The following is an 18,780-nucleotide window of genomic DNA, read 5'->3' as shown; positions in this document are numbered from 1 at the left end:
TATATACATTTTATTTTTATATATATTAAAATATATTTTTATTATAATTTTATATATATTTTAAAAATATATATTATATATATATATATTTTATATATATATTTTAAATATATATATATTTTATATATATATTTTAGGTTTTTCGAGACAGGTTTTTTAGGTTTTTCGTGTCCCCTGTGTAGCCCTGGCTGTCCTGGAACTCACTCTGTAGAGAAGCCCAGATAATTTATCCACCTGGTTAAAGATACAACACAGCTCTAGCAAACTGAAAAGGGTGATTTCCCCCAGAACCTGGTTGCCAGAAACTTGAGAATATCTGTGACCATATCTATGGTGGCCAGAGCACTTGGGATAGCTCAGGAGCTTACTTAAGGAGCTGGGAGAGGGCAGGTTTCCATGCCAGAAAGACTCTATCTGGGGGCTTAGGGGTGAGACAGGGTCTGTCTATGGAGCTCCAGCTGTCCTGGAACATGCTATGTAGACCAGGCTAACCTCAAACTCACAGAGATTACCTGCCTCTACCTGCCTCCCAGTTAAAGGCCTGCACCACCATGCCAGAAGGATTTTAAAGCTTTCAGAATGAGATGGTGGTGTGTGTGGGTGTGTGTGTGTCCCCGTCTGTCCATCTGTCTATCCATCTGTCTGGGACAAAATATTATCGGAATGTGTGGGAGGCCTATTTAGGGAAACAAAAAGTATCCCTGCAGCTTCTGCCTGAGCAGGACACTCACTCCTGCTTGCCAGCCGCCAGGCTCCTGTCACCCCATCTGAGCTGCCTAGGATTTATTTTATGTTGTCTCTGGTACTAATCACCTGCTTTTCTGCTTTCCACTGGAGTGGAGGGAAACATTGTCTGCAATATGCTTCCTTGTTGGTTAGAGAGTTGCTCAGTTGTCAGGGAGCCAGCCTTTGTGGCTGTGGGTGTGTGTATGTTGGGGGGGCTTTGTGGCTGTGGGTGTGTTTATGTTGGGGGGCCTTTGTGGCTGTGGGTGTGTGTATGTGGGAGGGCCTTTGTGGCTGTGGGTGTGTTTATGTGGGAGGGCCTTTGTGGCTGTGGGTGTGTGTATGTTGGGGGGCCTTTGTGGCTGTGGGTGTGTGTATGTTGGGGGGGCCTTTGTGGCTGTGGGTGTGTGTATGTTGGGGGCCGTGTCTAGGCTAGCTCCTTTGCATTCCGAGATCAATGCCCGCCCTCTGGAAGCTGAACCTCCAGGCATGGCTCAAGGAAGCTCATTTCTGTTCAACTGAGGGAAGCATTCTTTCTGTTCAGAGCTTGGGGAAGTTATGATTTCCTCATCTTCACCATGCACGTGAGTTCTTCTAAGTGTCTGGTCCAAGAGAAACTGAGGACAGATGCCAATGCAGTGCCTGTTAGCCAAGCAGACTATGCCTTGGCCCTCAGGCTCTCTCTGCACTGTAGCAGGCACCTGTGAGGGTCCATGCAGGCACCCAGCTCCTCTCAGCTCTCCTCACTCCATCCCTACCCTAATCTTCTCCACCGCATATGGACTTCCAGATCCCAGCTTTTGATTCCAATAGAACCTGCCATTTGGGCCATGTGCTCCTATGGATCTTGGTCCTCTCCTCTTTTCTCTTCCCTTCTTTTCTCAAGTGTCTACCCTGTTCTCTCCATGGTCAATTCACTCTGCTGGCCATGTTAAATTTGCTTCTTTCTCTTCCTACTCTGGTCTCTTCCTGATGCCTCTGGCTGTCCTCTCCCTCATGTCTACAGTAAGAAGCTTCCCCTCAACCACAGCTTGGAGTGATCATGCCTTCATTTTAGACAAAAGCTTTGACAACCAAGAGATGTAGCTTGTTAGTCTGCCTGCCTGAGACAGGTCAAGAACCCATTGGTTTAATTCCTGGCTGTATGAAAGTCCTCCCAAGCCTGACCACATTAGTTACCTAGGGATGGGGGTTGAGAGGAGTTCCACTCTGGCATTTTTGAAATTCCCAGGCAATCCTAATGCTCGTGGGGCCTACAGCAGTGAAGCACAGCTGGTTCCCACTCACACAAAGCTGGTGCTTGGGTAGAGAAGCTGTCGAGGTGTGCTGTGAGTGTGGCTTAGGCATGCGTTGTGTGAAGTGTGTTGTTAGTTAGCTGCTTGACTGAGAGCTATGGATACAAAGCTAGCTGTAGTATATTTATTTACCCTCAGCAAAGTCATGTGTCCTCTGGTGTGTTAGTTCCTGGACTCCAGGGTGGGAAACATTGTGTATGTCATCCATTCTGTGTGTCAGCGCCATGGCAGCCATTTAGGCCTCCCTGGCTCATCCAATGGGTCACCTGGTTTGCAAACCCAGGAACCTGGCTCTAGGGCTGAGGTTATACCGACTTGTTTTTTTTAACATGGGAATATTTCTCCCCAATGCCTTCATCTTCAACGTGTAAGCTAGATGTATTTAGAGACATTTAAGAGTGTTCCAAATCCTTCACATGTGTGCAGTTTATTTAAAGCCCCTCCAAGCCTTTCCCTCTCCTTCTGTGAAGTTTAGCAAACGTTCTCCAAAGATTCACAAGTCTTTGAAGGCTTTGTAGCCTTAAATACTCATGAAAATATCAGAGAGGTTACACAGCAGGATAGAGATATAGCTCAGTGTCTGAGCACCTCCCTGGAATTATTAAGGCATTGGATTCAATCCTCAGCTGTGTAAAACCAACAGCCAGCCAGCAAGAGAGAGTCAATGGTACAGACAACTGGGATGAAGAGGGAACTGGGTTAGGAACAGTTGATGAAGCACAGTGGAGAAACTGAGGTAAATACAGGAGTTAAGAGTGCTCCTTTAAACTGTTGACTGTGTGAAAAAGTTAGAGTACCATCACCAACTCCCGTTTCTTAAGATTGTGACTGTCTAATGTGTGAAATCAGAAGCATCCTAAGGACACAGTTGGAGACCTCAAGCTCGGTGTGAAGTTCTATGTGCTTGCCTCTTTTGTAAGTGATTCATTCCATCCATTTGACTGAAGATTGCCTTTCAAATAAGTGGCTATCTTTTGGTATTGTTGTTTTATTGATCTCACCATTGTAGCCCAGGCTGGCCTGTATGCCAAGATCCTTCTGTTTCAGCTTCCCAACAATTCTTTCTTATTGGTAATTTCAACAAATAATGGGATGAAGGAGTTCACTTCCTCTTTAACAGAATTGGTTTATTAACTAAGAAACCACCATGTTTTGTGGGGGATCATTTATATAGACAGAGGAAGGGAAGTCATTGTGTAGAACAGGAAAAGATGTGTTTCTTTTTTTCAAATTAAATTATTTTATTTATTTACATTCCAAAAGTTGTCCCCCTTCTCTGTCCCCCCTTCCCCGAGTTCTTTACACCTCCACCCCACTCCAAAAGGTGTGTTTCTTATGCTTGGCATGGTTAATTTTGCCTTTGACTTCTGTCCTAAATCCAATTTACTAATGCCTTCTAGGTCTCCTTTCAATTTGGTTGTTTATTGGCTGGGGAACATGGCAGGCGGGTGGTGGTAGAGGTTGCCTTCAGTCAGCCAGTACCTGTATGTCTGCCTCAACTACACAGGAGTAAAGCTGGTCCATTTTCCTGTCCTGCAGGGCTTTCTTCCTGTCCTCTCCAGCAGTGTTCTGGTGGCGGTGTGAAGCGTGGTCTTGGACTGGGAGGTCCTGTCTTTTGTCTTACTGAGCCTCCTTCAGAGTGCCGTCCTCATCTTCCCCGTTCTCTCTTGTTTCCCAAGCAGGCAAGCTCCTTTGCTTCCTGTGTGTGTGGGCAGAGCCAGAGCAGTCTCTCCAAGCCACCGCCCTTTGCTGAGGAATCTTATGGCTGCTCAGTAGATGTGTGTGTGTGTGTGTGTGTGTGTGTGTGTGTGTGTGTGTTCCTCCTAGTCTCGTGGTTTGTCCTCTTATTTCTCTATAAACACATGTCTCTTGGGAAGGCTCAAGATACTGGCCCTGGTGATTGTACTCACTAGGGCGGTTACAACACTCTTCCTGGCTCCCTGCAGCCCTTGCCCAATGCGGCCACCCCAGTGCCCATGCACACCCGTTCTTCGGGATCTCAGGTTCCTCCTCACACCCTCTTGCCTCCACCACCATAGCCAAGCTCCCAGTATCATTCCACCAGTCAGAACCTGTGGCCCTAAGTTACTGTCAGTTTTATAAAATGCTACCTTTGTTTCACTTGGAGCTACAGGCACCCAAATGACGAGCCAGTGCAAGGTGGGCACCAGGCTACCCACCCTCAGGGAGGGCCTCTCACAGCCCAGGCTACCATTCACCTTCAGGGAGGTCCTTGCACAGCCCAGGCTGCCATTCACCCTCAGGGAGGGCCTCGCACAGCCCTATCCCTTCCTTTTATGGTCTTGCCCTTTTGCTCCGTTCTGTAGGTGGGGCAGCACTTGGCAGCACCCAAAGACAGCCTGACCCAACAGGCTGAGAAAAGCTAGCAGTGCACTGGGACTTGCTGGCAGCTGTTGGTCTTCCTGGGTGGGTGGATGGGGGAACAGGGATGCAGGCACCACTGGAAACTATCCTCCTAGAAAAAGAAGCTTGGAATCCCAGACCTTTGACCACATTCCTTAAAGTTGGTTGACTGGCAGAGAGATTTATTTTTTTTCCCCTCTTATCGAGTATTGCTTTCACCTGACTTTCGTGTGGCTTCCTGACCTAGAAAAAGCTAAAGACCCCATGCCTCCTGTAACATGGCAGGCCTTACTCATGGAGTTCAAGCTCAGTTACTGATATCCATTACTGTGTGCCCCCACTTTGGCCCTCTCTTTACCCTCTAGGGGATCCCATGCAGCTCCGCCCCGCCACGTCACTTGGCTGCTGGTCTTAGTTTCTGTACCAGTTGAAGATTCCACTGCTGCTCTGGGGAAGCCTGGGCCTTTCCAGACAGGCATCATCCGAGTGCACAGGGGGCATGCACTGGAGCCTTTTGCTTATTCAATTCAACACTGTCCTTTCTGTTAGGCCTCATGTATCATGCCTCTGAGCTCTGAAGTGCCTATACAAGCTTATGATTGAGGTGAGAGGTAAATGTTAGCATTTCCAAATGCTGGCCTTGAAGTCAGTGTTTCCTGTGTCCTGGCTCCTCTTGTGCTTGTGATTGGCAGAGGCTCCAGTGCCAGTCAGCTGGTGAAGAATGTCTTGCTCTGAAACTTCTTTGTCATGTGTGGTTTGTTGTGATAGCATATCCCAAGGAACAAAGGTGGACTCTCGTTTCCCTTCTGGACTTGAGACATTTTGTCTTTGGCCTTTCCTGTTTTCTGTGACCTGCCTGGAAAATACCTTCCATTTAGATACATGTTTTAGCATTTTGTGTGTGTTGGCATACTTGAGCAAATTTTACTCATTGGCATACTTGAGCAAATTTTTATCTTCTCCAGATGTGGACTTCCCACTTTCATAAAATATGTGCCAGGGCCTCTGTGCAGCCTTCAATCTAAAGTGCCAGGGAGATGAGAGATTTACTTTTACTGTGGCAGAAATTGTTTTAGCCTTTCATTAACCAAGTGTGGACGCTACCATTGTTCTGAGCAGAGAGCCAGCCTTGTCGAAATTATACCTGTGCATATCAGTGCTTCTTATGTCTAGATTTCACTGTTGGGATGCTGCAGCTGGTCCATGCTCACCATGGAATGGAACTTAGAGCATTGTAGTTGTGGCTTTAGGTCTTTCCTACCTCATATGCTAGATTTTGTTATTAGATTTATCACTGAACATTTCCTGGCCTTCCCTAGCAATGGTTACAGTTCTGTCTAATTGATCTATATGTATATGTAGCCAAACTCAGACAAATCCCACATGTTTTCTTATGAAAAGGGGGTAGGTGGATTTCTGTGAGTTTGAGACTAGCTTGGTCTACACAGTGAGTTTCAGGACAGCCAGAGCTACACAGACAGACGTGTGTGTGTGTGTGTGTGTGTGTGTGTGTGTGTATAAGATAGAGCAGGAGAGGGATTGTAGGCACACTCACATATAGATGACAAAGTAGGAGAAGGGGTATATTGGTATCATCTATATCTATACATATATGAATGACATAGGACTATATCCATATACATATAGAAGTGACATAAAGTAGGAGAGGGATACTATGGAAGAAGAGAGGAGGAACCAGCAAGTGTCAAGTGTGGCCCAGAGAAGGTAATGATCAAAGTATGTTATGTGCAAGCTGACAGCACCATTAGAAGCCCATCACTGTGTCACATTGTTCTCTCCACCCACGGCTCACATGGTCCATACGCCTGAGGGCACACCCATTGCACGGATGCCTCCAGTGATCAGTTAGGTCCCTTTGCTGTGTCTGTACTTTCCCCTCCCTTTGTCTGTGTGATAGTTCTAACATGTCTGTGTCTATCACTTGCAATAACAGAGTGACCCAGAAAAAGACCACAGTAACAAGCGAATCAAACTGGATAAGTCACAGACTGCATCATCGTCATCTTCCCACACGGAATCTTTCAAAACAAAGTGAGTATCCAGGTGGGACCAGCCTGAGACGGTAGCAAGCTCCTTCTGCACTAGAACCAGGCACGGTGCTTGTTCTTGGCCATGAGTGTGCTCATTTCTTTGGCAGCATACTGAGATTTATCAAAAACATTCTCAGTGAGCATTTCCTAAACACCTAGAATTACTGTTTCTGTTTGTATGCATTGAAAATCTGTGTTGGGGATAACCCAGGGCCTTGCACATGCTAAGCAAGGTACTCTGCATCCAGCTGCCTCTTGCCTGGAATTCTTTTATTTTATTCATATATGTGTGTGTGTGTGTGTATGTATGTATGTATGTATGTATGTATGTATGTATGTATGTATATGAAAATAAGAACCAGTTCAGTGGTGGAGCACTTTAGCATGTAACGGTTCTAGCTTTAATCCCTAGTTGTGTAGACAGACAGACAGACAGACAGAGAAGTAAAGCACTATCAGCCTTCTCCTCCTCTTCCTCCTCCTCCTCCTCCTTCTTCATTTTATTATATTTTATTTTTAGCAGGATGGGAAAGAAGGCAAAATTGACTCAAAGCGCTGAGGTTGCTACTGGGTTTTGCTTGGACTCAGGATAGCTCTGGTTTGGTGCTCTGTCTTAGAGTCAAGTAAAAACTCTTCAGTCTCAGTGTGTCTGAGAGGGACAGAGGCAAGCTCAATGAGATCAGTAGTGTCAAGACGACGTGCTATAAAGAATAACTGTCATTTACTCTCTCTGGCTTATTCACAAAATTGCCTCACAAGAGACTCGGCAAAACACAAGTGCATCCCGAGTGCTTTTTGGTGGGTGGAGACAAGTGGGGGAGCCTGCTGTCAGTTATGGGATACTGTTACATATGGAGGTGACAGCTGAGCTTGCCTGTTTGTTGGGGTAAGGTACAGATAGGTGAACAGCGAAAACCAGCAATAGAAATGGTTAAAGTCTTCCAGCTTGGTACAGTTTGGTACTAATCAACAGCTAGATTTAATAAAACCCAGAAAGTCCCTAAACCCATAATTACATGCTTCATGGTATTGCAGTCTTTTGTGCCAGTGACCACTGTGTCCTTTATAAACAAACCTAGACTTGATGTGTCTTCTGCTTCGACTGTTGTTTCACACCAGGACACCCAGGCCCTCCTCAGAGAACTCAAGAAAGGAAATGCTTCCTCCTCCACCAGTGTCCTCATCCTCATCATCTTCCTCCTCTCAGAAGCCAAGCAAACCTGCACACAAGAGGCCAAAGCCAGATGCAGATATCTGTAGCAACGACCTCCCTAGAAGTGCCAGCAGCGCGAAGAGCAGCTATATAGACTCTTTCGTTCCCAAGCACAGAAAAGTCCAGGCCAGGGCCTCTGAACACAAAGTTCGCGAAACTGTGAGTGCTCACACACACACTGGGCTCCTGCTGTCCTAGTGTGGCAACCCTGAGTTGTTTTTAAAGAGCAAACAATATGATAGTTACTATTACAGAAAATATGGGGTGGTGTGTGATGGTGTTTTTTGTTTTTCTTGAAGTGATCAGAGATGGAAAAATCACAGCAGCTTTTATAGTGAATTTCTGTCAGATATTTATATGTTAGCTTAAGAGAAGGCTTAGTTCAGTTCTTTGGATCTTTAATCTGAGATACTTCAATTATCCATAACAAGATATCAGCCACAAATCAGCCGTCCTGGCTTCCAGTTAAGCTGGTGTGTGTCGGGGGCGGAGAGACCACTTTGCTTGTGTGTTAACTGTTCTTGTTCACATAGATGTCTGGCTGTAGGACCAGTTACAGCTGTAGCTAGGGAAGCGGTGGCCAAGCTAGCCTTCGGTTTTACTGTTACCCCCTCATGCGCTCTTTTGGCTTTGGAAGGCTGCTGTGTCCTTTCTGGCTAACAGGACAATTGTGTTTTAAAGGGACCTTCTGGGGATGCTGTGAATCCTTTTTCAGTGCCTTCTTTGCCAAATGGTAATGCTAAACCAGGGAAGCCACAGGTGAAGTCTGACAGGTAAGCCCAGTGCCCACCCCTACCCCCCATTTCCCCCTTTCTTTTTCACTCTCTTCTCCTGCCCCAGGTATAGTCATTTTTGTTTGTATGACCCACACCTTCCTTTTCTTTTTCTTTTCTTTTTTTCTTTCTTTCTTCTTTTTCTTTTTCAGACAACAAGCTGACTTTCACATGAAGGAGGCTAAAAAGCTGAAGTGCAAAGCAGAGGCAACGGTCAGTCTTTGTTTTTATGCCCTTGGTTAAACAGTTTAGGGGAAAACCAGCGGTCTCCATTCTGTCCTACTGCACACCCAGTACGGGGGTAGGGTGGGGGTGGGGTGGAGTAATGTCTGTGGGTGTTCTGGGAGGCGGCAGCAGGTAGGAGGACTGTATACTGGGGGATCTGGGGTGGGGGCGACCAGAAGAGGGTGCCTGCTATTAGCCACTCATAAGCAGGATAATCAGGGTCTTACATGCTTGAGGTCTGGGGTCTTCTGGCCGAATTGTGTTCTTTGGCTCCATTAGTTCAGTCTGATCGTGTACTTTACAGACTCTCTGAGTGGAAGTTCATTTATGGGATGTTGGTTTAATGTATAAGTGCTTTTACTCAATCCACTGAATCAGTTCTTGAGATAGATGTACAGAATGAACTATTGTGAAAAATCAGTCTGTGTCCTCTCTGAATGCTCTACAAGACAATGAAACCGGTTTGCATTCCAGAGTGATCTTGTGCACAGATCTGAAGTGATAGTTGGCCTTGGGAGGAGAGTGTAAGGTGCAGACACTGTAAACATGTCTGAAGCCAGTGGCTGTCTTCATCTGTTATCCGCCGAGCTGCTTCTGCAAGGGCATGTTTTGCTGTTAAGTGTAGGCATGGTAGGATCACGTTTGCCCCCAGTCTTCTTTATTTATTTTTATTTGATTTTTATTACATTTATTTGCATTGGGGATTGTGCCACAATCAGAAGATGTCTCTGAGGATTCAGTTCTTTCCTTCCACCAGTGGATCTCAAGGGCCAGACCATGTCATCAGACTTTTACCTGCTGGGCTATCTCATTTACCTTCTTGATCATAAACTTTGAAGACCCTGGAGGTTCTCTGGACAGATTGACCCTGGAGACCCACAAAGACATGTTGGTTCTTTGTGACATGACTCAGCTGCCCCCTTGTGGCCATGGGAACTTTGGCCTGTGTTTTTTCATCGCAGGGACCCTGTCAGATAAAATGGTCCCTGGTTGCCTTGCATGCTTGGTGCTGTGAGGGGCAGAGGCACTGAACCTGCTCTATGCCCGGGGCTGTGTGTGCTCAGTCTGTTGCCAAGCAGGCTTGTGTGCTCATCCGCCTCTTTCACACTTCCAAAGATGCTGTGTGCACCGTGGGCCTGTTTCAGGTTTGGTGGGGGAGAGTGAGGCCTACTCTGCACTGTGGGCAGAGAGCAAAAACTTACCTCACTGAGACACTTTTAGCAATTTGGTTCCCTCATTGTGCATTTACAGTTAATACTCCAGTGACCTTCGGTTTGCATCTCCTTCCTCTCTGGTGTGACAGGACCTCCCTGCTTTATACTGGTTGCATGTTATTGTAACAACTAGTTCTGGTAGTGACCTCTTTACGGTCTCCCTCGTGCATGGCATCTCCCTCCTTTGCCTCTCACTTATGATCTTATGTATTATGTAGCCCAGGCTGGCCTCAGACATGTAGCCATGCTCCTGCTCAGTCACTGTGTTCTGGAGTCACTGTTGAGTGCCACTGTGGCCAGCTACTCTTTCTTTTATTCATTCCATAATCCCACAGAGCTGTCCATTTGGCATTCCAGGCAGTGAGATGCACAGCTGAATGTTTCATCTTTACATTGTTCTCTCCCTGAGGAGGGAATTCTGTTCCCCTAGAACAGCAATAGCTGTACCCATCTAGCTGTCTCAGAAGACAGGTGAACAACAGTCACCCATTGTTAGCCTTGCAGGGCTCTTATGGAGGTGTGGCATGAACTAAGTTTATAGGATGCTTCATTTCTATACCAAGGGCAATATTCATTTTGGAGATCAGAGCCCTGGGCTTTGTTACAGGAGTTAAGAGCACTTGCTGCTTCTGCAGAGAACCCAGGCTTGGTTCCCAACACAGTTCCAGTTCTAGAGGATCTGACACCCTCTTTTGGCCTCTGCCAGCCCAGCACTTGTGTGGTACAGATACACATGCAGACAAAACACGATACACGTGAAAATAAAATAAAATAGAATAAAATAAAATAAAATAAATAAAATAAAATAAAATAAAATAAAATAAAATAAAATAAAGGGAATTGGAGTTCCACCAGTGATGCAAGCTAGTCATCACATACACAGCTGACTGAGGCATACGAATTTCATTCTCTGCCACAGATTTTTCTGAGCTTATGCTTTCTAGGGAAAAACCACTAAGTTTCTTCTAAAAACTGAAATGCTTTAGAGCCTCTGAAACAAATGTAGGTGTGCATGCTTGTGTCTATGCACAGGTTCACTTTGTCCTTATACTGGTAAGAGGTGCAGATAGCAGCGGAATGGGGGTGCAGTTTCTCTGCCCGGGAGCAGCAGCAAGAGCAGCCCACAGAACCCCAGAGCAGCCGCAGACGGATCAGATCGCTGCCTTTCTGTTTTCCATAGGCACACTTACTATCTTCATCCCTTTTGAACACAGAAAATTGAAGGGTTAGCAAAACCTACAAGCTGGCCCATGTTGCCAGCTGCTCTCAGTGTGTGGTACATATGCCTCATGCAGAGAAACGGGCTGTTCACCACATTTCCACTTTATTGAATTGACTATATGCCACTCAGCAAGACAATCAAGTGACCAAATATGTGCTTGGGATTAAGCAGACCACCAGTGTCCAATTCCCACATTTCCTTGAAGGGGTTTTGATTGTTTGTCCCTGTTGGCCAGGGCTTGTCTTTGTAGAAGGTGCCACAAGAGACTAATAGTCTGTTGGACTTCAAATCATTAAGTGATCAGTTACATATTTTATATAAGCTCAACCTCCACAAAGAAGCTCGTGTCTGTCCTGTTAACGCGCTGGCTTGTCTGCTCCAAAGGTGACTGGGCTACAGCTGATAGCAGTGCTGTGCCTTGCTTGTGCTTGGCGGGATTCTCAGTGTGGTCTTACTATGGAATTACCTTCTTTTCCCTAGTGGATTTTCGCTAGAGGACACTTGTAGGTCAGTGCAAACTGCTATGGCTGCTCATCTTGTTCTGTTTATTCTTTCTTACCTGTCTCTCCAATCAGAGTAAAGGAGGACAATGGAGAAGTTCTAGGGCCAAGTGAGGGTAAGGGACGATGGCTCTGCAGCCCCATGAGGCCCATGCTCTTCTCCCACAGGTGGACAAGGCTGGAAAAGCCTTTAAGTATTTGGAAGCTGTCCTGTCTTTTATTGAGTGTGGAATGGCCACGGAGTCAGAAAGCTCAGCAAAGTCGGCGTACACTGTGTACTCAGAAACTGTAGACCTCATTAAGTAAGTGCTGGGGTGCTCTGCCACTGAGCCAAACCCGTCTGATGTGAAGACAGTTAAAGAAGGAGCCCTACAAAGGTTTCTTTGCCCTCTCATGCCTGAGGCCCTGGGTGGTTGGTCCACAGATTTTCATGTCCCGAATTAAAATGTGTTGCATATGAGGGAGCACAGGATAACTGGCTGCAACCGTGTCATCTTGCGAAGTGTCCTGAAGAGAATGCTGGGTCTCTCAGGGAGGGTGCTTTTCCCAGCTTAGGTTTCATATTGGATGTCTTCTCGCTCCACTGTGTGCCCAAGGCATTTCATTAGGGGTTTAGTGAGGACATGGCCACGCTTGGCCTCAGGACCAGGTCTTCTGAGCAGCTTGTGGTTACTCTTAACCCCTGCTCTGCTGGGTTGCACAACCCTCCTCTAGAAGACAGCAGTGACAGCTAGCGCAGCCAGTATTATGTGGGCTCCTGTACCTCCCAAGTTTAATGTCACGTACTGATTCATCTCCCTGCAGGTTCATAATGTCTCTAAAATCCTTCTCGGATAACACAATGCCAGCACAAGAGAAGATATTTACTGTTTTATGGTATGGACATTTCTATTTATTATATAAATAGTACTAAAGCTTGTTTAGTGGTTTTATACTAAAAAGCACTAAAGTTTTGTTTCCTTTGATTAAAAAATATTTTTAAATTTCCTTCCTTCCCCTTTCCCCTTTTTGTTTGAGCCAAGGTCTCTCTTCATAACTCCAGCTGTCCTGGAACTTACTCTGTAGACCACGCTGGCCTGAATGAGGATCATGTCTCTCTACATAACTCCGGCTGTCCTGGAACTTACTCTGTAGACCAGGCTGGCCTGAATAAGGAGCATAGAGATCCTTTGCTTCTGCCTCTCAAGCATTCAGTGCTATTATTAAAGGCGTGTGCCAGCATGCTTGGCTCTAATTTCCTTAAAGTGAAAATTATGACAGAAGGCAACTTAATCCCATTCATGGTCGCAAGGGACTGGTACCTGCTATCTTCAGATGCCCTGGGAGATGCTTCAGTCTCAGGGTTTAAGTGATATTCGTGCATTTGTCTTCTGCCAACATTTCCTTTGGGTGGTGGTGTATGTCCAGTATAGTGAGATGCTTGAGGGGACATGCTCAGCCAGAGAAGAGAACCCAATGTGGTCACAGGAGAGGACTGGCAGTGTGTCTGTCCACAAAGAGCTCTGTCCATGAGGCTGTCCACAATTCACGTGAACCTGTGGTTTTATCCACAGCTTGCGTTGCCAGGCCCTTTTGAACATGGCGATGTTTCGATGTAAAAAGGACACAGTGATGAAGTATTCTCGTACTCTCAGCGAACACTTCAAGAGTACTTCCAGAGTGGCCCAGGCACCTTCCCCCTGCATGGCAAGGCAAGTGTTAAGTCTCATTAAATGATCCACGGTTAAGCCACTTGCATCTTGCTTGTGTAACGGTTTGTGTGTGACTTTCGGTTTTCCAAAATCTGTGTTGTTCACTTTTATGTGCATTGGCCCCTTAAACTTTAAGCGTTAGCTACATCATCCCTCTAATGCACAGGTCAACTAAATTTAGGTTGATGAGATAACACAAGGTACCATGGTCCCCTCTGAACTGCCAGTAAATACATGGCAAGATTCCCAGTGGGCTGCATAAAATTACAGCCAGTACTAAGCCCTCCCTAACCTGAGAAAGTGGGAACAGTAAGAGATGAACAGCAGTGGCTGAGGAGGGTACATCTGGAGGAGCAGTGCGCTTGTTGAGCCTGTGTGGGTCTCTTAAGATTGTGAGCAACGACTTAGGCTGTTTTGAGATGGTGGATATTGCAGTGGAATTCTTCATGATCCAGCCTGAGTGTTATTTGGTTTTTCTGAGACAGAACCTCACTCTTACCCAGGCTGGCCTTGAACTTGTGCTCGTCTTAACCCCCTAAGCACCACACCTCAGGAAGTCCATTTCTTTTCAGCCGGCTGTGCTTTTAGAGAGCATTAAATATGATACAGACCTGTTTCTAGCAATCAGAAAGGAGAGACTTCCTGTGACTTCTTAAAGAAGAACATCCTGATGGAGGACATCTAGTCCAGGAGACTATGTCATCAGTCCTCTGATTTAGCTAGGGTGGATTCTTGATGCCAACCCTCACAGCTGCTGGGATGCAGCAGTAACGGCCACCCTAGGCGGCTCCTCTCTAGCCTTTGACTTTGGCATCCCTGATTGTGAGGCAGTGTGTGCCCCATCTTTCCATCTTCTATCATGCTTGTATGACTGAACTTTTTCTCCTTTGACTCAAACAAAACTCGTGAGCATGCAGGACCAGGGGGTCATCAGCCAAGGGTCAAAGTGAGAGGCCTTGGGCTCCTGATCCACAGCCCCTGCCCAGCCTCCTGCTAGTCTGTCCAGTCTCTTATTTACTGAACCAGTAGGAGTTTTTAGGAGCCAGTCATGCTCTCTACCTTTGTGGTGCTGTTTCCTGGTGAAAGAAAGATGGGGTTGTAGAAAGTGAGGTTTGAGAGGTGGCTCTGTGGTATATCCACAGGTTTGAGCAGTTTACTGCTGGCCGAGTGGAGGAAAGCATAACCACAAATGGATACAGCCCAGTGGCGCCCCCTGGTCCTGCATGCTCACGAGTTTCGTTTGAGTCAAAGGAGAAAAAGTTCAGTCATACAAGCATGATAGAAGATGGAAAGATGGGGCATACACTGCCTCACAATCAGGGATGCCAAAGTCAAAGGCTAGAGAGGAGCCGACAGACCAACCATGTGTGAGGAGGCTTCAACGCCTGGCTATGCAGAGCTACTGCTTCTGCCTTAATAGCAGCAAAGGAATTGGAGAGGGAAGGTGGTTGTTCTGGAAGATGAAGACTTAGCAAAGCCTCACAGTGTGCCTGGAACACAGATCAGTTGGTCTTTCAGATGTGTCTTTGATTTTGTACGAGTGACTTAGCAGCGATTATTGTTTTGGGAAGCACAACCTGAAATTTAGACTGCAGTGCCAGATACTGTAGTCTGTGATCTGCTAATTTCCGTGATTAACCAAGTCTTTCTCCATCCTTGCAGAAGCACAGGTGTTCCGTCCCCCCTCTCCCCAATGCCTTCTCCTGCCAGCTCCGTTGGGTCTCAGTCAAGTGCTGGCAGCAGTTTGGGGACTGTTGGGGTGACAGCCACTGTCAGTACCCCAGTCACCATCCAGAACATGACCTCCTCCTATGTCACCATCACATCCCATGTCCTTAAGGCCTTTAGCCTTTGGGAACAGGCTGAGGCTCTCACAAGGAAGAATAAAGGTGAGGGCCTCCGAGGCATCACTCAGTGCTGTGAAGGCGGGAGGTACTTGCTTCTGTCTCATGAAGCAAGAGCCATGGGGAGCTGTTCTCATTCTCTCCACTGCACTTCATAACTGGTTGCCGGTCGTCTTGAGGCCAGATCCCTACAGGACACATTAGGGTGGGCTTTGGCCTCTTTGCAGACATTGGTGTCTTTTCAGCCTGAACTGAAATGCTGCCAACAGGACAGGGCTCAGCACACTTGGGATGAAGCAGCTCCTGTCTGAGGCATGCAGCATAGCAAACGTTACTGGGACAGTAATGTTTAGGAGAAGAAGTGGGAACTACAAGATTTGAGTCAGGGGTATTTACTGCCCGGTGTTTGGGCCAGCGCCCACTAACTAAATGAAGCATACATGCATCAAGTGACTGGTGAACGCCATTAAGTTTTCTTCCTGGTTGGAAGGAGGCAGCCTGCTGCCTCTACATTTCCCTCCAGCCTCTTTGCCTTCTTAGCAAGCTACAGTCTCCCCCTCTGCTGCCATGGTGCACAGTGCATCAAGTGGACACTTAGAACATACCAGCCACTGTACTAGTTGTGAGTTATGGATTTAACTCAGAAGGTTCCTGACTTCTAATCTAGTCGGGGACTGTGAAGAATTAAGCAGAATTTACAGAAGAGTATGCTAGATGAGGCACAGAGTGTTGTGGGGATATCATCTCTGGACTATTTGTGTTATCGTTTTAATTTGATCCTTTATATGTACTTACTAGAGTTTGACTTGGATTCTATTGCAGAATTCTTTGCTCAGCTCAGCTCAAAAGTGTGTGTGTTGGCCCTCAACAGCAGCCTGGTGGACCTGGTGCACTACGTAAGACAGGGCCTGCAGCGGCTAAAGCAAGCACCCAAAGCCCCCTAATGTAGGCTGGGCCTACTCATGCCTTGAAGTGTCTGTGCACAATTGGAAGCCATGATCCAGTGTAGACAACTGTCAGACCGGGATGTCAGTACTCAACAAGAGAAGCACTGAGAGATTTCCAGGATGCTTGTCCACTTACACTCACAATTGCTGTGTGGCCATTGGTTGGACACTCCTCAGCTGAGCAGATGCAGGAAGATGATCTTGCTTTTCCCAGCAGAGGACAAGTGCATTGGAGCCCAACTGGCATATGAATGGTCTAGAAACATTTCTGTTTTTTCTGTTTTTGTTTGAGAAGAAGAGATGCAGTTTCAAGTCCGACAGCAAACTCCTGTCATCTCAGAAGCCACCCTAGTTCACTTCCAGAAGGAATTGTTTTTTAATAATTTTTTTGGTGAAGGGCTTTATGATTTTGTTCTCTTTTCAAGTTTTAAAGGACACGTTGTTTAATACATTCTGATGGCCATCTGTAGAACACACATTCTTTAAGGACTCCACTGTACCTACTTCCTGCAGGGAAGGGGCTCTAAAGACAGAGTACTCCATTCCCCAGTGCCTACAGTGCTGCACACTGTCTAGCTCTGACTCTCTGGCTGTACTGAGAAGCATCCCAGGTTAGCCCTAGAAAAGAGGCAGCATTTAGATCCGAGTTCTATCTCACAGTCTTCCCCACATGCCCAGAGTCTTCCTTCCCACTTCCTCCCACCGCACTCCACCACAGGGACTGGCTAAGCAGCACAGCCTCATTGACCTCACACAGACACAGGAGCCATGACCTTGGGCCAAGGCAGCTGCACATCATCATCTGTCTGCTGGAGCTGGAGTCCTGGGTACCCACAGGGCTGTGGCTACTCCATGTATCAGTGAGCAAAAGTGAAGTCTTCCTAGAGAGGTTGTATTTTTCTGCTACAAGTATTCTATATTCATAGCAAAACTCAACTTTCCAAAGCCCTTGACTATCCAGGAACATTAGCTCCTTGAGAAGATGTGGAGATTAAGGGGTTGTGGGGGGAGCATGGTTAAATTCAACTTTCAAAAACACCCAGACCATCTTCTCGGGCATCTGACTTGATGAGGTTGAGAGATCTGTGACGTTACCAGGTTATGCCCCGCCCACAGTAGACCATGTTCACTTAGATGGGGAGTGAAGAATATAGTCAGAATTCATTCCTGCCCATGAACACAGGCCTCTCCTTGAGACTTCAAGGTTATTACTTGAATACTCTCAAGTGCAATGTTTTTAAAAAACCCACTTCTCTCTCTTTGTTTTTGTTTTCCGTTTTTTTGGGGGTTTTTTTTTGTTTTTTTTTGTTTGTTTGTTTGTTTGTTTTTGAGACAGGGTTTCTCCTTATAGCCCTGGCTGTCCCGGAACTCACTCTGTAGACCAGGCTGGCCTCGAACTCAGAAACCCACCTGCCTCTGCCTCCCAAGTGCTGGGACTAGAGGCACGCACTGGCTAAGCCACTTCTTTTTATCCCTTCTAGAAAGTAGAATTTGCATGTGTTCACCATGGAGGTGTGTTACAGCTCACCCTGCCTCTGTTCCCTGTCAGCCATGCTTGTGTTGTTTTGGAGGTTAGTGGAGATGGGAGACCCATTTTTCCTTAGTGACAATGTCTGTGGTCCCTGTGGTAACATTAGGACTTTCTTGGTACCTTGGTAAATCTACACAGGGTCTCTAGGTGAGTGTGATAGCTGGTTTTTCAGGACGAAATGTCTATGATACTCCTTGGTCTTCTTTCTCAGCCTTCTATCCTGGTTTGAATAAAGCCAGAAAAATGGCTACCTTTTGCATAACTGAGCACAGACTAAGGCTGCGATCCAGCTAAGCAGTTCTCTTTATTGATGTACTGAGTCGAAGTGTATGGCAGGTGCTCCCCAGGACTGTCACCTCTTTAGCAGAGTTGGGCTTGTGGGATTATCAGGATCTTTTCCCTCTCCCACAGATGTCTATCTCTTGCTGCCTGTGGGTTGTAAAATGACTATGTTCCTTATGACAGGTTCTGGCCTACAGACATTTTGCCAGAGCATGGGTGTGTCCTGCCAGCAGGCCACTGTGCCCCTTGCCTGAACACATTCAGCCCTGCAGGAAGAACAGGCTGCCTCATTCTTTGTATGGATATATTTTCTCCTCAGCTCTAGATACTACAGTTTCATTTGTACCTTGAAAACCAATGCAGTTGGACAGAATCCGTTTGTGCCAGTTTGGTCAGTAGCTGTTGAACTGCTGGTTTCCCACAACACTGTACCTAGAGATCATGATCGTGTCTGCCTTTTTCAGAGTGAACCCCCAGGGCTGCTTAGCGCTGTGACTGCTCATTGTAGAACCCCAAAGACCCTAATTTTATACCATCTGCACTGTCACTGTGTGCTTATAATTCCCAGAGGTAATATTTCCCCTGAGATGATTATTTTGGGAAGACTATAAAATTAGCCCTTTGACTATGTGATGTTCTTAAAACCATGGAAGAGCACCTACTTTATGGGAGGGCAGTATTTAGTGAGTCTTGCCTTTCCCACTACAAAGGATGTGTGACCCATCTGTCTTCAATACAAAGTAGAGGAAGACTCTCTCTCCTCTCTACCCCCAGGTGTTGAATGTTTTCCCTTTTGGAAATAATTAAAATTAGCTCTGTTAGCATGTCACTAAAATGGGTTGCCCTTGGTTAAGGTGCCAAGAGGGCAGGTCACATGGCAGTAGGGAGAAGCAGGAAGGCCCAGC

General features: G+C 46.4%; 1 protein-coding gene across 3 annotated transcripts in view; it reads left to right on the top strand.

The window, feature by feature from the left end:
* The window catches only part of Aff1 (AF4/FMR2 family member 1), a 157,775-nt gene extending 140,406 nt beyond the window's left edge, over positions 1–17,369 (top strand). For all 3 annotated transcript variants that reach the window (XM_028773641.1, XM_028773643.1, XM_028773642.1), the window contains 9 exons: positions 6,337–6,434; positions 7,553–7,805; positions 8,328–8,419; positions 8,572–8,632; positions 11,749–11,882; positions 12,385–12,456; positions 13,134–13,271; positions 14,934–15,160; positions 15,938–17,369. In XM_028773641.1, the coding sequence (XP_028629474.1) occupies positions 6,337–6,434; positions 7,553–7,805; positions 8,328–8,419; positions 8,572–8,632; positions 11,749–11,882; positions 12,385–12,456; positions 13,134–13,271; positions 14,934–15,160; positions 15,938–16,059 (1,197 nt within the window). In that variant the 3' untranslated portion in view covers positions 16,060–17,369. The remainder of the gene's footprint in view (positions 1–6,336; positions 6,435–7,552; positions 7,806–8,327; positions 8,420–8,571; positions 8,633–11,748; positions 11,883–12,384; positions 12,457–13,133; positions 13,272–14,933; positions 15,161–15,937) is intronic.
* Positions 17,370–18,780: the final 1,411 nt, after the last annotated feature.

The sequence above is a fragment of the Grammomys surdaster genome, unplaced genomic scaffold, assembly GCF_004785775.1.
Source record: "Grammomys surdaster isolate TR1022 unplaced genomic scaffold, NIH_TR_1.0 233, whole genome shotgun sequence".
NCBI classification, from domain to species: domain Eukaryota; kingdom Metazoa; phylum Chordata; class Mammalia; order Rodentia; family Muridae; genus Grammomys; species Grammomys surdaster.
This window is presented reverse-complemented; position numbering and strand designations above follow the sequence as displayed.